Genomic DNA, 17,450 nt, shown 5'->3' with positions numbered 1-17,450 from the left:
CCAAACTATTTCTGTATGGACCTTGCTTTGTGCATGGGGGCATTGTAATGCTGAAACAGGAAAGGGCCTTCCCCAAACTGTTGCCACAAAGTTGGAAGTGCAGAATGTCATTGTATGCTGTAGTGTTAAGATTTCCCTTCACTAGAACTAAGGGGCCTTGCCCAATAGACCACTATTCCTCCTTTACAGTTGACACTATGCATTCGGGAAGTTAGACAAAAATTGTCTGCCAGGAGAAGGCTATGGAGATTGCATGGCTGTGTGCTCGATTTTATACACCTGTCAGCAACGGGTGTGGCTGAAATAGCTGAATTCACTCTTTTGAAGGGATGTCCACATACTTTGTATATATAGTGTATCTGGTTTAAATCCAGGTGTAGCAATTCACACAAAACAACCCAACTCCTAACCATAACCAATTGTGATTACTTGTCAAACACATTCTTTGCTAAACAATTCCATTCATTTCTACCCTAGCGGAAAAGCTGTAGTACCAATTTGTGGAGGGCTCAGGAGAGGACACGAGGAATTGAGGACGGACTATTGAGAGCCCATTGAATGGATAATCACCCTCTTACTAACCACCACAATCCAAACATGCAGGATGCAGTCAAATTCATGTCATTACCTCTGCTTTGTGAGCTGCTTCACAAACTCACCTTGTCCACTAAAGGGCAGCACACAAATTACAGTGGTAAACCTGGTATCAACCGGGCAGAACAAAGCTTAATGTGCAGGGCAGAATGGGTTTTGGCTAGATGGAATACAGCTACAGACCAAAGATTGCATGTTCGAGTCACGTCGGAGACAAATGTTGCATTTTAGCTAACCCTTTTCCTAACCCAATTCTCTTAACCTGCTACATTAATTATCCTAACCTGCTGCGTAGTCACTTCTGTTTGTAGCTCTACTCCATCTAGCTAGCCAAAACTGGCAGAATGCAACAAAAACTCTTGACTGGAGGAATACAACAAACATGTATAGATTTTTAGCAGCAAGCAGACAACATAAAAGCAGACTATGACAACGAATATGGTCAAGTAATTTCTTTACAGCGGGAAAAAACATACTTTATAGATTTTATATGAACTCATAAATAAAATAGTATTTGTTCTTTTAAACATTTAAGAATATAATTAAGTTCTATCCACTTTTTAAAAAACATTTTGGTTGAAACAACATTATCCCAAATTCAATTCCAACAACGCTGACTGAGGTTATGCACAAAAAAATGGTGTAACAGACAAAGATAGGGAAACACTCAACAGACATTTCTACAGATCCCTTATGGACCCAGTATGAAACAACATAGCCTTGACCACCAAAATGTCCGCTCTTCTTGCCCACTTCATGCAAGGTGAATAAGCCCCATCAATATGTACAGTATATATTACGGTCCTCACTACAGCATTAGGATGACACCTCTGCAAGATACACACCTCAAATACAAGATGTATGTTGAAATGTTGCCTTCCATTTATATTGTGTGTGTGTGTGTGTGTGTGTGTGTGTGTGTGTGTGTGTGTGTGTGTGTGTGTGTGTGTGTGTTGAATGTAGTAAGCCTCAGTATTTTTTAGCTTGGACATCACATTTTTCACAGTGTGCTCAGTAAGTTACAACATAGCATTATGCTGGAGAAAGCAGAGAACTCATGATGCACTAAAACACAGCTTCCCAAGAGCACCCACAGCAACATTGTACATAATAGGGCTGATGGGAAATGTAGTGACTAAACTAAGACAGAATCACATCACAGTTAACTTAAGTCTGAATGAACTATCAGACTAACCCTCATCTGTCAGTTACCTTAATGGTTATTTGTGCAACCTTTCGAAAAGTGGTCCCAATGAACAGCTAAAACAAGTAATCAGACTCAGTCAATCAGGAGGTGAATTAACCCAATTGATTTCAGTTTGTTTTTATCTATGAGACAACTACTCTTTCAGAAAGCACTGCAACAAACAGAAAAAAAGTTCTTAATTCTCTGTATAAAAATACAAAAATAATTTGATGAGTTGTTTACGTTTATACAAACATGAAGCATGTTAAGCCGACCAAACAAACAAAAATCAGCAACAACCACAAAAAGAAGATTTGAAAAGATTCTGTACCGTCGGTTTACACATTAAAGCATTGGGAATAGCAGTCAGTGTCCTGTAGCAACACCACCCCCTGGTGGGCACAATCAGACATAGCAGACAATAAACAGTGGAAAGCATTGGTCATATAGTCAGCCAGTCATAGGAAGCATTAGTGATTTGTCTCATTTGCACAAACTGGCCTCCATGAAAAAATGTCAACTCTTTCAGCAAATTTGAGAGGCTTATTTACAAAATGTCCTCTTATTTGAAAGACATCGAGTGATAGAAAAGGACACTATGCCCTCAAGGGTTACAACGGGTGTTTACAGTTCTCTAAGTAGCTGTCCCTCACTGGAGACAGGACATAGAGACATTCTGTGCCACAGAGGGGTAAAGACTAGGACACTATGCAAAGGCAGTCATGTAGGGAAGCCCTTTAAAATGTCCATTATAGTGTTTAGTTTTACTGTACAATCTGTAGTGTTTTCACAAATGTATTTCTCTGCTATTCATTCACATAGGTTGTCATGTCAGAAGGCACCTTTAAATTAGGGTATTTTAGCTTATATAAATAGGTGCCTTTTCAGTGCCGATGGTCCAGAGGAGTACTTTTAACTTTAAAGGGCACATCTACTCAAAGGTTGCTGCTTTTAATATCATATGGTTTCATGTTGAGCCGAACCACATCAGCTGTTGTAAGTATACACAGTGTGCTCTGCTGTGTGCTGTGTGGGTTGTGTACGTCATCATGTGTCATGTACTTTTTAGGAGCAGCTGTGGGGTTGGAGGGAGCAGCTGACAGTCCTTCCTGTGTTGTGGGCCTCACTCTCGCCCTGCATACCCCATGCCAGGGCAGTTGTATGTTTGTGTGTGTACGAGTCTGTTTTGCATGTGCGTTTCTTGCCAATTCATGGTGGATCATTTCAATCCTGGTTGTCTGAATGTTCGCATTAGGTGGTCAAATTCACGTCAGTGTCAGTCCAAGTGCGTATACGCACTCTCGCGCCGTTTCTCTCACACACACAATCCCTCAGTATCTACGCAACCAGGTGGAAGTAGAGTGTGTAGATCAGAGCCATGGCCAGGCAGTAGAACACCGGGAAGCCCTCCGAGACCAGTGAGAGGTCGGGGGTGTGGGGGTCGACTGTCTGGGTGGTACGAGTCTCACCCTTTCCCCCCCCCTCATATTTCACGAGGGCCGCCACACAGCGCAGCACAGCAGGCAGCTTACAGAGAAACACGTCAGAGCACACACACACCTCCTTCTGAGAGAGAGAAAGGATGAAGAAAGAAAGGCAGAGGGGAAGAGTAAAAAGATGGAGAGAGAAGGAAGATTGGGTTGGAAAGGAGATGGAGACAAGGGGAAAGAAAAAGCAGAGAAATGGCGAGAAAGAGATGAATGTAAGATGACATAGAAAACAGAGATGCAAAGGCATAGAGAATTAGCTTTAAGCACATAAGGCTAAGCTAAGAAAAATAGTTTAAGTATTACTGGATCATAGCAAAGCTGCAAAAAAGTACTGAACATACTGTAAGTGATCAGGGGGACGTGATCATATTTTTAGATCTGATGAACCAAAGAAAGTCGACAAGAGGAGGAAGAATGGCTGAAAAATAGCGAGAAAGGTGTTCTTACCTCAGGGACCCCCAGCTTGCGACAGGCAGCGATGAAGTTCTCCACATTGAGACGACACTTGGCAGTGCTCAGCTTTGGCTAAAGGCGCAGAGAGAGTGAACATCAGACTGAGTCAAATACACAAATACTTACATAACAGACACAGTCACAACATTAAAACAAATACCATATTCTTTACTGGTACTCAAATCACCTGAAGTCCCTGTCTACTCACTGACAAATATATCCTAAAGTGAACAGAATTTTACAATAAATGTCTGATTGGCCCACCACTGCTGGGGAGGGGATGTGGATGATTGACACTGCGCGGGGCCGCACGTGATTGGCCAGCTGGCAGAGGACCGTGCCATTGGACAACGCCTCCTCTAGATCCTCTGGTAAGGTGATCTTCAACATCAACTCTAGAGTCTGATAGAGAGAGGGAGAGAATGAGAGAGTGACAGATGGAGTGAGGGAGAAAGAGATCGAGAGATGGAGAGAGAAAGGGAAAGAGTACAAGTGAATAGGAGAAGCATTAAAGAGAAAAAACTGTGTCGGGAAGGATATGATACAACATGAGGTACACTATGCAATACCTTGCGTAGTTGTATGACAGCTGGTCTCTCCTCTCTTCGCAACGTGGAGAGCAACTCAGTACGGCCTGCCTCCACCAGACTCTGTGTAGAGCCTGAGATAGAGACCTGACTCTTGACGCTGAAGCGGGAAGAGGTGCGGAACAGGAAACTGTTGGGTTTCTGTGTCAGGCCTGGAGGGGACGATGTCTTGGGAGACGACGGACCCTCTGATAAACACACAAACTCTGTGTTAACTAACATCAGAGTTGTCAGTACTAGGAGATTGAAGGTGAACTGTATTGGTGTGTGTGTACCTGATCGGCTAACAGAGCGCTGAACGAGTGGCGCATGAGACGATGACACCTGATATGATGTGCACATCTGATCTGCACTCTGTTGGAGAGGGAAAGACCAATTACATTATTTACATCAGGTGTGGGATATATAGCCTGAGTGCCAGCCTGTTTGTGCTATCATGCCAACTCCTTGTCACTCATTGAAAATGTTTGGCTTGACAATGACAGCAATGGAGTTGGCAAGAGCACAAAGAGATCTGGGAACAGGCTATGAATTATGCTGCTGAAATACTAAATAGTCGCACAATAACCATCAACACAAAAATAAAGTAAAATAATAGAATAACCATCAAGACAAAAAGAAAGTAAAAGAATAGTAGAAGAGAAATTGAGTATATGCCAGGGTTCCCTAAGAGGCAGTCCAATAGCCCACGGGTGATTTTATTTGGCCACGCAAGTTTTGGGCCAAAAAAATAAAAGATGTTTAGTTAAAACAGTGTAAAATTAACAGGAAATCAGCTCAAAGTCATTTTAATTTAGGAAATATGTTCCCAAATATCCCCACGCATAAATAGAGAGGCATATGTGATCGTATCCCAAGGGTTTGAAGTGATTCTGTTTTTGTCAAATACCGTTTGGGCTTCTTTAAGTCAATTTGCAGTGTACAAGTTATTTAGAACTATGTTCTTGCCCCGCTGACTCTCCACTCAAGAAAAAAAAATTAGCCCATAGCTGAATGTAACTGGGGAATACTGGTATATGCTGATGAAAGTTTTTAAAAAAGTGGCTGAGAGACTGACTGCACATCGTTGTCGGAGGCCATTCTGGGAGTGGCGGTTCTCTGGTGAGCCACCACTAGAGGGAGACATAACACAATCAGAAAGCAAATACTCAAACCACAACAGTCAAGCACTGTGCACACTCATCTGCTACTAATAAACATAGCAGGGCCTTCGAAAACACAAATACATTTCACACATGGATCAATTCAGGCAGTACAATTTCTCAGTCCCTGGACTAGCTTGTTTCATGTAAGGTATCTTACCTTGAGCTACTTCCTGTTTGTGACAGCGTTGCCACATGATTTCCTGTCGTCCTCTTCCGTAAACTGGAAGAATATGTTTATCAAATCAGATATAAAATGGAAAGGTGGTTGTTTCCATAGAAAGACCACTGTGATGTCTATAACCTGTCTATAACCTGTGTTACGACTACCATTTTGTTCAACGTTTAAAGAAGTGAAGTCCACCACCACCACATAAGTTGACTAGCAGTTGGTTCTATCGCAACCCTTGCACTTTACAATGGAATGCAATGTAGCAGAATGTTCATTTTCTTTTCAAAACTGGCTGAATGATTATTTTTTACCCAGGTGAGATAAATTACACAGTAAACGAGAATCATCGCCTCCAACCAAATTAATTTGAATTTGGAATAATTGGGAGTAGATCAGCTTTAATATTGTAGATAGATTGTGGCTTCTATCAATGTAATTTTCAATTTTCTTTATTATATTCCCCTAAACCTACCACCACTCCCGTAATTGGAATGAACTACTTAAATATATTTTCCTTTATATTATTTTCCAATAACCCTACTTGGAGTGAACTAATGGACAACATTACTTAGGCTTCCACTTTCAGCTTATATATACACGCTACATACATTTCAGGGACAGTACATTTTACATTAGTTATCTTTTGTTTGTTTTTTTGTCCCAGCTTTCAGCTACCCTCAACCCCTCCCATCTATCTCTGAAGACCATCTAGTTTTGATTTCCAGCTGCCATATATTTTCCCACAGTAGTGATGTTTCACAAAAGTTCTGAAGCTTTCTATTCTACAGATTGTAAATTAAAGACAGTGCATTCGGAAAGTATTCAGACCCCTTGATTTCTTTCACATTATGTTACAGCCTTATTATAAAATTTATGAAATAAAATAAATCCTTATTCTAAGGATTCACAAAATTCACAATACCAAAGCGAAAACAGGTTTTTAGAAATGTTTGCAAATGTATTAAAAGTAAAAAAATATATAAATACCTTATTACATACATGAGACTCGAAATTGAGCTCAGGTGTATCCTGTTTCCATTAATTATCCTTGAGATGTTTCTACAACGTGATTGGAGTCCACCTGTGGTAAATTCAATTGATTGGAAATGATTTGGAACGGCACAAACCAGTCTATAGAAGGTCCCACAGCTGACAGTGCATGTCAGAGCAAAATCCAAGCCATGAGGTTGAAGGAATTGTCCGTAGAGCTCCGAGACAGGTTTGTGTCAAGGCACAGATCTGGGGAAGGGTACCAAAAAAATTCTGCAGCATTGAAGGTCTCCAAGAACATAGCGGCCTCCATAATTCTTAAATAGAAGAAGTTTGGAACCACCAAGAAACCTGGTACCATCCCTATGGTGAAGCATGGTGGTTGCAGCATCATGCTGTGGGGATGTTTTTAGTGGCAAGGACTGGGAGGATCGAGGGAAAGATGGAGCAAAGTACAGAGAGATTCTTGATGAAAACCTGCTCCAGAGAGCTCAGGACCTCAGACTGCAGACTGGGGCGACGGTTCACCTTCCAACAGGACAACGACCCTAAGCACACAGCCAAGAGAACACAGGAGTGGCTTCGGGACAAATCTCTGAATGTCCTTGAGTAGGGCTGTGGCGGTCACAACATTTTGTCAGCAGGTTATTGTCAAGCAAATAACTGTCGGTCTCACGGTAATTTACTGTTAATTAACAAATACATTTAGCATCTCCTGGCTTCCACACATAGCCTACAAGCCACTGATGCAGACCTTTGGAACATCTACATTTAAAAAAGTCTAATCAATCCATGTAATATAGGCTACAACTTCACAATAAATCCATTATTTCTTTAAGACAGGTCTAAAGAAGCATGATATGAAGAAAATCTAGTCTATTTCAGAAGAACAGAATAGCATACTGATCCGGCTATGCCAAATGGCTGTGGGCTACACTAGTTCATTTAGCAGAAAAGATTTGCAAAGAATTCCATTGCATTATTTTAGATCATGAAGAATACAGTGGCTTGCAAAAGTATTCACCCCCCTTTGGCATTTTTCCTTTTTTGTTGCCTTACAACCTGGAATTCAAATTGATTTTTTTTTTTTACACAACATGCCTACCACTTTGAAAATGCAAAATATTTTTTATTGTGAAACAAACAAGAAATAAGACAAAAAACGAAAAACTTGAGCGTGCATTACTATTCACCCCCCTAAAGTCAATACTCTTTAGAGCCACCTTTTGCAGCAATTACAGCTGCAAGTCTCTTGTGGGTATGTCTCTATAAGCTTGGCACATCTAGCCACTAGGATTTTTGCCCATTCTTCAAGGCAAAACTGCTCCAGCTCCTTCAAGTTGGATGGGTTCCGCTGGTGTACAGTAATCTTTAAGTCATACCACAGATTCTCAATTGGATTGAGGTCTGGGCTTTGACTAGGCCATTCCTAGACATTTACATGTTTCCCCTTAAACCACTCGAGTGTTGGTTTAGCAGTATGCTTAGGGTCATTGTCCTGCTGGAAGGTGAACCTCCATCCCAGTCTCAAATCTCTGGAAGACTGAAATAGGTTTCCCTCAAGAATTTCCCTCTATTTAGCGCCATCCATCATTCCTTCAAATTCTGACCAGTTTCCCAGTCCCTGCCGATGAAAAACATCCCCACAGCATGATGCTGCCACCACCATACCTCACTGTGGGGATGGTGTTCTCTGGGTGATGAGAGGTGTCAGGTTTGCGCCAGACATAGCATTTTCCTTGATGGCCAAAAAAGCTCAATTTTAATCTCATCTGACCAGAGTACCTTCTTCCATATGTTTGGGGAGACATGTTTGCTTATTTTTTTCTTTAAGCAATGGCTTTTTTTCTGACCACTCTTCCATAAAGCCTAGCTCGGTGGAGTGTACGGCTTAAAGTGGTCCTATGGACAGATACTCCAATCTCCGCTGTGGAGCTTAGCAGCTCCTTCAGGGTTATCTTTGGTCTCTTTGTTGCCTCTCTGATTAATGCCCTCCTTGCCTGGTCCATGAGTTTTGGTGGGCGGCCCTCTCTTGGCAGGTTTGTTGCGGTGCCATGTTCTTTCCATTTTTTAATGGTGCTCCGTGGGATGTTCAAAGTTTGCTGTGTGGTGTTGCAGACTCTGGGGTCTTTTAGAACAGGTGTATATGTACTGAGATCATGTGACAGATCATGTGACTTTATTTAACTAATTATGTGACTTCTGAAGGTAATTGGTTGCACCAGATCTTATTTAGGGGCGTCATAGCAAAGGGGGTGAATACATATGCACGCACCACTTTTTATTTTAGTACTTTTTGTGACTTTTTGTATTTTTTTAATTTCACTTCACCAATTTGGACTATTTTGTGTATGTCCATTATATGAAAACCAAATAAAAATGCATTTAAATTACAGGTTCTAATGCAACAATATACTAAAAATGCCAAGGGAGATGAATACTTTTTCAAGGCACTGTACAATTGAACAAAGCTGAATAAAATAGAATGGATATTTTCTCCAAACGATTTGAGGGAGTGCGCGCATGCGGCTATTCTGTGTTGAGTGGTTAACAAAGAAATAGGTACTCCTATATCCTTAATATAGAGTTATTAATGTAACTTTAGTTGTTCTACAATTGTTGATTTTTATTACATTGTAAGGCTAGATGATGCGACTAATGATTAGAAAAAAGTTGCTTGAAAGGCAAGAGCTCTGCTTTGTTTTTTTTGCGCAGGCTGTACACACTTTATCAGTCTCTCATTCACAGTTTGACAAGCACTTGATAATGCCTCGAATTTCACGGCGGCATACCCTTTGTGTGGCCGTAATGCACCCTAAAGAAATACATGCCTTATGCGGCCAGCGGCTGCGTTGTGCCCTTTTCCCTGATTGCTGCATGTACCGAAGCACCTCTCACTCACATGGCTCTCCATCACGTGATCGGGTCTTTCTCACAGGCTACAAGTAAAGACAGACACATCGGGGACGCAACTGCGCACGTCCTTATCCAATTCCGAGGAGCATATTGAAGATATTGGAAGAACTGTCCAGATTTACTTTTCGTCAGCCAACAAGATAAGTAGGCCTAACTATCCCCCATAGTACAAAAGTTGACCTATTCTGTGCGAGAAATAAATATTACGAAAAGTCTGGGGACAGTTGTGGGATGTGACAGATCCCAAATTAATACAACCACTAGCATCAACAAACTCTTTTTACGGAATGTGGCTGATGCAACAGATCAGAACGTTTAGCTTAAAATGTTGATAAACTATTAGGTTATATCTTCACATTATAAGCACAGCAATGCACACTCAACAGTAGGCTATAAACGTGAATGTTCCATTAACAGAAAAAAAACATTATCAAAAGTGACCACAAATGCGATAAGGCATGTAATGCATTTTTTTATGGTGAAAATGATCTTCCCCAAACTTGAAACTCACACTGCTTATGTATGCCAGTTAGGCTCTACACCCCTTGTAAATCGGATTAATGTGCTTAGTTTTAAAAAGTTATTATTTGGCCACTTTAGTTGTGAGACAAACCTTATCAAAACATTTAGGCCTATAGGCTAGGCTACATGGGTGTGCGACTATGATTAGAAAAAGTTGCAAAAAAAGTCATTGTTTCTTGCCTTATGCTGTGCATCATTCACAAGTGATAATACACTACCGGTCAAAAGTTTGGACACACCTACTTATTCAAGGGTTTTTATTTATTTTTACTATTTAGAATAATAGTGAAGACATCAAACCTATGAAATAACACATATGGAATCAAGTAGTAACCAGAAAATCTAATCAAAATATATTTTATATTTCAGATTCTTCAAATAGCCACCCTTTGCCTTGATGACAGCTTTGAACACTCTTGGAATTCTCGCAGACAGCTTCACCTAGAATGCTTTTCCAACAGTCTAGAAGAAGTTACCACATATGCTGAGCACTTGTCTGCTTTTCCTTCACTCTGCGGTCCGACTCATCCCAAACCATCTCAATTTGGTTGAGGTCAGGGGATTGTTGCAGAATGGCGCCGGAGGAGATGGCTGCTGTTTTACGGTCCCCTAACCAACTGTTCTATTGTGTGTGATTTTTCGTGTTATTTGTAAATTATTTTGTATATAATGTTTATGCCACCGTCTCTTCTCTCTGTTGAGACCACTCGATCCGTCTATGGGGAGTAGTTCGATGTAAGTCTCTGGTTGTTCACCAGAGGTCACAATGTCCTTAGTTGTAGGCTACTTTGTCTTGGAGTGTTCTTAGAATGGGTACTTCAGGGGTACCACACGGTGGTGATAGGGAACTGTTCTTCACTCCCGTCTTTGGATAATTGTCCTAGACTATTTTACATACCCAGCTGCAGACTGTATGTTTGGTCTAGTATTTAAAGTCTTCATTCGTCGAGAGTTTCAGAGGGTCTTACCATTTTCTGGTCTTGTAGTTTTAACCATTCCAACCTGTGGACCACGTCCTTTGGTCTGTATTTAAATTCTCAGCGAGCGCCCGGCAAGCACTCTAGCCTGAAAGGCGGTTCCATCATGTTGACATGAACTCGGAGCTCACTTGGGCGTGGTTACTGACTGGGCACAAGTTTGCAAGAAAAACAATTCTTATTTTGAGGGCTAAAATCACATTGCTATCTTTTCAAAAATAATTTCATTTTTAATCATGAGTTTTACAACATTTAGATGTAAATCTGATATATACAGTGCGAAAGCTCTGTTATAATGTATTTTCTGATCATTTTAATGACATGACAAAAATAGTAATAGTGTAACAAAGGGAATTTTAACTTCTCAATACTGCAGGGCAAGAGAGAGAAAGTTTACGACTGGCTGTTAACTCTTGACGCTAGGGGTCAGATTGTTTTTATTTTTTATAATAACGTTCCCAAGGTAAACGGACTATTTCTCAGGTCCAGATCGTAGAATATGCATATAATTTACAGATTAGGATAGAAAACACTCCAAAGTTTCCAAAACTGTCAAAATATTGTCTGTGAGTATAACAAAACTGATTCTGCAGGCAAAAATCTGAGAAAATCTAACCCGGAAGTGATATTTTTATTTTATTTTAAATCTGTGTTTCCTGGCCTGTCTTTCTTCCATTTAAAGGGGTATCAACCAGATTCCTTTTCCAATGGCTTCCTCAGGCTGTGACCAGGCTTTAGACATAGTTTCAGGCTTTTATTTTGAAAAATGAGCTAGATTCTTCAAAACTAGTCAGGTGTCCTCTGAATAGTTCCCGCGCGCGAGAGGGGAGCTCTCCATTTTCTTTTTCTCTCTTATTGAATAGGTTATGGTCCGGTTGAAATATTATCGATTATGTTTGTTAAAAACAACCTGAGGATTGATTATAAAAAACATTTGACATGTTTCTACGACCATTACGGATACTTTTTGGAATGTTCGTCGAACGGAACGAGGCTGTAGTTTTCTGAACATAACGCGCAACCCAAATGGCGTTTTTATGTTATAAAAGTAATATTTATCGAACAAAAAGAACATTTATTGTGTAACTGGGAGTCTCGTGAGTGCAAACATCCGAAGATTGTCAAAGGTAAGCGATTAATTTTATTGCTTTTCTGACTTTCGTGACCATGCTAATTTGGGGCTAGATGTTCTAGCATTGATTGATACACTATCATTGCTATGCAGACGACACACAATTCATCTTCTCCTTTCCCCCTTCTGATAACCAGGTGGCGAATCGCATCTCTGCATCTCTGCACCACCTCAAGCTGAACCTCGGCAAGACGGAGCTGCTCTTCCTCCCGGGGAAGGACTGCCCGTTCCATGATCTCGCCATCACGGTTGACAACTCCAATGTGTCCTCCTCCCAGAGCGCTAAGAACCTTGGCGTGATCCTGGACAACACCCTGTCGTTCTCAACTAACATCAAGGCGGTGGCCCGTTCCTGTAGGTTCATGCTCTACAACATTCGCAGAGTACGACCCTGCCTCACACAGGAAGCGGCGCAGGTCCTAATCCAGGCACTTGTCATCTCCCGTCTGGACTACTGCAACTCGCTGTTGGCTGGGCTCCCTGCCTGTGCCATTAAACCCCTACAACTCATCCAGAACGCCGCAGCCCGTCTGGTGTTCAACCTTCCCAAGTTCTCTCACGTCACCCCGCTCCTCCGCTCTCTCCACTGGCTTCCAGTTGAAGCTCGCATCCGCTACAAGACCATGGTGCTTGCCTACGGAGCTGTGAGGGGAACTGCACCTCCGTACCTTCAGGCTCTGATCAGGCCCTACACCCAAACAAGGGCACTGCGTTCATCCACCTCTGGCCTGCTCGCCTCCCTACCTCTGAGGAAGTACAGTTCCCGCTCAGCCCAGTCAAAACTGTTCGCTGCTCTGGCACCCCAATGGTGGAACAAACTCCCTCACGACGCCAGGTCAGCGGAGTCAATCACCACCTTCCGGAGACACCTGAAACCCCACCTCTTTAAGGAATACCTAGGATAGGATAAAGTAATCCTTCTAACCCCCCCCCCCCCTTAAAAGATTTAGATGCACTATTGTAAAGTGGCTGTTCCACTGGATATCATAAGGTGAATGCACCAATTTGTAAGTCGCTCTGGATAAGAGCGTCTGCTAAATGACTTAAATGTTAAATGTAATACACTCACAAAAGCTTGGATTTCTTTCTCTGTAAAGCATATTTTCAAAATCTGACACGATAGGTGGATTAACAACAAGCTAAGCTGTGTTTTGGTATATTTCACTTGTGATTGCATGATTATAAATATTTTTAGTAATATTTTGCGCCCTGCAATTCAGCGGTTGTTTAGGAAAATGATCCCGTAAAAGGGATCCGTGCGCAGAGAAGTAAAGTCATAAAACCGGCACAACTCCCCCTCCTGTGGGAGAGAGGGGGCTAGTTATCTGTCTGCCATGGGCCTAGCTGATCTGGCACCTTTGATCCCCACCAAGGAGAGAGAGTCATGACAAGAGCTTCTAGATATCAGGACAGCGATTACTAACCTCGTACTGGAAGAAGATTTTTTCTTTAACGACTCTGATGCGAAGAATTTACTTCAGACACCCGGCAAGGCCCTCATGCACGTCATTCGCAGGAGAAAGAGACGGAGATATCGGGGATGTAGGTTGGGGTGCCTTGTAAGGATCCGACGGCGAGTGGGTAATCTGCCTTTACCATCGGTTCGATTAGCCAACGTACAATCATTGGATAATAAAATAGATGAATTACGATCACGTACCTACGAGACATTAGAAACGAATATCTTATATTTCAGAGTTGTGGCTGATCGACGACATGAATAACATACAGCTGGCGGGTTTTACGGTGTATAGGCAGGATAGAACAGCCGCCTCTGGTAAGACAAGGGGTAGCGGTCTATGTATATTTGTAAACAACAGCTGGTGCACAAAATCTAATGAATTCTCAAGGTTTTGGTCACCTGAGGTACAGCATCTCATGATAAGCTGTAGACCACACTATTTACCAAGAGATTTCATCTATATTCTTCGAAGCTGTCTATGTACCACCACAAACCGATGCTGGCACTAAGACCGCACTCAATGAGCTGTATACGGCCATAAGCAAACAAGAAAACGCTCATCCAGAGGCGGCGCTCCTAGTGGCCGGAGACATTAAAGTAGGGAAACTTAAATCCATTTTACCTCATTTCTACCAGCATGTTAAATGTGCAACCAGATGGAAAAACCTCAAAACCACCTTCACGCCACACAGACACATACAAAGCTCTCCCTCGCCCTCCATTTGGCAAATCTGACCATAATTCTATCCTCTGTATTCCTGCTTACAAGCAAAAACTAAAGCAGAAAGCACCAGTGACTCGGTCAAAATAAAAGTGGTCAGATGAAGCAGATGCTAAGCTACAGGACTGTGTTGCTAGCACAGACTGGAATATGTTCCGGGAATTTTCCGATGGCATTGAGGAGTACACCACATCAGTCACTGGTTTCATCAATAAGTGCATCGATGACATCGTCCCCACAGTGACTGTACGTACGTACCCCAAACAGAAGCCATGGATTACAGGCAACATCCACAGTGAGCTAAAGGGTAGAGCTGCTGCTTTCAAGCAGTGGGACTCTGACCCAGAAGTTTATAAGAAATCCCGCTATGCCCTCCAACAAACCATCAAACAGGCAAAGCGTTAATACAGGACTAAGATTGAATCGTACTACACTGGCTCCGACGCTCATCAGATGTGGCAGGGCTTGCAAACTATTACAGACTACGAAGGGAAGCACAGACACAAGCTGCCAAGTGACACAAGCCTACCAGACAAGCTAAATTACATCTGTGCTCACTTCGAGGCAAGCAACACTGAAAAACATGCATTAAAGAATCAGCTGTTCTGGACGACTGTGTGATCACACTCTCCGTAGCCAATGTGAGTGAGACCTTTAACTTTCTAAGGCTAGGGGGCAGTATTCGGAAGTTTGGATGACTGAGGTGCCCAAAGTAAACTGCCTGTTACTCAGGCCCAAAAGCTAGGATATGCATATGCATGGTAGTTTTGGATAGAAAAAAACTCAAAAGTTTCAAAAAATGTTAAAGTAATGTCTGAGTATAACAGAACTGATTTGGCAGGCAAAACCCCGTGGACAATCCATCCAGGAATATTTTTTTTTTTTAGGTCATTGGACTTTAATGCTTTTCTATGGGAAAGTCTAATAATTAGGACCCCGATTGCAGTTCCTATGGCTTCCACTAGATGTCAACAGTCTTTAGAAATTGTTTCATGCTTGTTTTTTGAAAAATTAAGTATTCGTATTCTTTCGAAGTATCCCTCAGAAGGACTCTAGTCTTTAGGCATGCGTGAATGAGTGCGCGCTCCTCGTTCTTTTTCTCCGGTATTGAACACCGTATATTCTGTCCTAAATTTTATCGATTATTTACATATTAGGGTACCTGAGTTGGATTAGAAACGTTGTTTGAATTGTTTGGACGAACCTTACAGCTAACGTTTTAGATTCCTTTGTAGGCATGTTGGAACAGGTGGATTTCTGAATCAAATGCGCCAAATAAACTGACATTTTTGGGATATAAAGGACTTTATCGAACAAAACGACCATTCATTGTGTAACTGGGACCCTTTGGATTGCAAAAAGATGAAGATCTTCAAAGGTAAGTGATTTATTTTATCACTATTTTTGAGTTTTGTGACATCTGTGCAGGTTATGAATTCATGTTATTGCAGGAAGTGGGTGAGGCGCTGTCCTCAGATCAAATGCTATGCTTTCGCCGTAAAGCCTATTGTAAATCGGACTCAGCGGATCGATTACCAAGATTCTAAGCTAAAGAATGGTGTAAAACACTTGCATTTTTATGAATATTTAATATTACTACATTCGTTTTTTGAATTCCGCGCTCTGCAATTTCACCGGATGTTGTCAAGGTGGGACGCTAGCGTCCTAATGAGCCGAAAGAAGTTAAACAGGTCAATATTCACAAGGCCGCAGGGCCAGACGGATTACCAGGACGTGTCCTCCGGCATGTGCTGACCAACTGGCAAGTGTCTTCACTGACAATTTCAACCTGTCCCTGACAGTCTGTAATACCTACATATTTCAAGCATACCACAATAGTCCCTGTGCCCAAGAACACTCAGGTAAACTGCCTAAATGATTACCGACCCGTAGCACTCACGTCTGTAGCCATGAAGTGCTTTGAAAGGCTGGTCACGGCTCACATCAACACCATTATCCCTGCAATCCTAGATCAACTTGCATACTGCCCTAACAGATTCACATATGATGCAATCTCTATTGCACTCCACACTGCCCTTTCCCACTTGGACAAAATAAACACTTGTGTGGGAATGCTATTCATTGACTACAGCTCAGCGTTCAACACCATAGTGCCCTCAAAGCTCATCACTAAGCTAAGGACTCTGGAACTAAAAACCTCCCTCAACTGGATCCTGGACCTCCTGACGGGCCACCCCCAGGTGGTAAGGGTAGGTAACAACACATCCCCCACGCTGATCCTCAACACAGGGGACCATCAGGGGTGCGTACTCAGTCTCCTCCAGGCACGACTCCAACACCATCATCAAGTTTGCCGATGACACAAGTGGTAGGCCTGATCACCGACAACGATGAGACAGTCTATAGGGAAGAGGTCAGAGACCTGGCTGCGTGGTGCCAGGACAACAACCTCTCCCTCAATGTGATCAAGACAAAGGAGATGATTGTGGACTACAGGAAAAGGAGGATCGAGCATGCCCCTATTCTCATCTACGGGGCTGTAGTGGAGCAGGTTGAGAGCTTCAAGTTCCTTGGTGTCCACATCACCAACAAACTATCATGGTCCAAACACATCAAGACAGTTGTGAAGAGGGAACTACAAAGCCTATTCCCCCTCAGGAGACTGAAAAGATTTGGCATGGGTTCTCAGATGCTCAAAAAGTTATACAGCTGCACCATCGAGAGCATCCTGACTGGTTGCATCACTGCCTGGTATGGCAACTGCTCGGCCAGTAAAAAAAAAAAAATGTAACTAGGCAAGTCAGTTAATAACAAATTCTTATTTACAATGATGGCCCACACTGGCCAAACCCGGACGACGCGTCGCCCTATGGGACTCCCAATCACGGCCGGTTGTGATACAGCCTGGAATTGAACCAAGGTGTTTGTACTAACGCCTCAAGCACTGAGATGCAATGCCTTAGACCGCTGCGCCACTCGAGAGCCCCAGTCACTGGGGCCAAGCGTCGTGCCATCCAGGACGTCTATACCAGGCGGTGTCAGAGGAAGGCCCTAAAAATTGTCAGACTTCAGCCACCCAAGTCATAGACTGTTGTCTCTGCTACCGCACGGCAAGCGGTACCGGAGCACCAAGTCTAGGTCCAAA

The 17,450-nt window shown here is 42.4% G+C and overlaps 1 protein-coding gene across 2 annotated transcripts in view; it reads right to left on the bottom strand.

The window, feature by feature from the left end:
• Positions 1–4,347: 4,347 nt before the first annotated feature.
• The window catches only part of LOC120030598 (leucine-rich repeat and calponin homology domain-containing protein 4-like), a 45,554-nt gene continuing 32,451 nt past the window's right edge, over positions 4,348–17,450 (bottom strand). Inside the window, exons 11-13 of one of the 2 annotated variants that reach the window (XM_038976022.1) lie at positions 5,613–5,675; positions 4,586–4,664; positions 4,348–4,498 (exon numbers count right to left, since the gene is read on the bottom strand). In XM_038976022.1, coding sequence (XP_038831950.1) covers positions 4,457–4,498; positions 4,586–4,664; positions 5,613–5,675 — 184 coding nt within the window. In that variant the 3' untranslated portion in view covers positions 4,348–4,456. The remainder of the gene's footprint in view (positions 4,499–4,585; positions 4,665–5,612; positions 5,676–17,450) is intronic. The other variant, XM_038976023.1, reaches the window with a different exon arrangement.

The sequence above is a fragment of the Salvelinus namaycush genome, chromosome 36 (genome assembly GCF_016432855.1).
Source record: "Salvelinus namaycush isolate Seneca chromosome 36, SaNama_1.0, whole genome shotgun sequence".
NCBI classification, from domain to species: Eukaryota; Metazoa; Chordata; class Actinopteri; order Salmoniformes; family Salmonidae; genus Salvelinus; species Salvelinus namaycush.
Note: the sequence above shows the minus strand (reverse complement) of the source record. Positions and strands in the feature narration are given on the sequence as shown.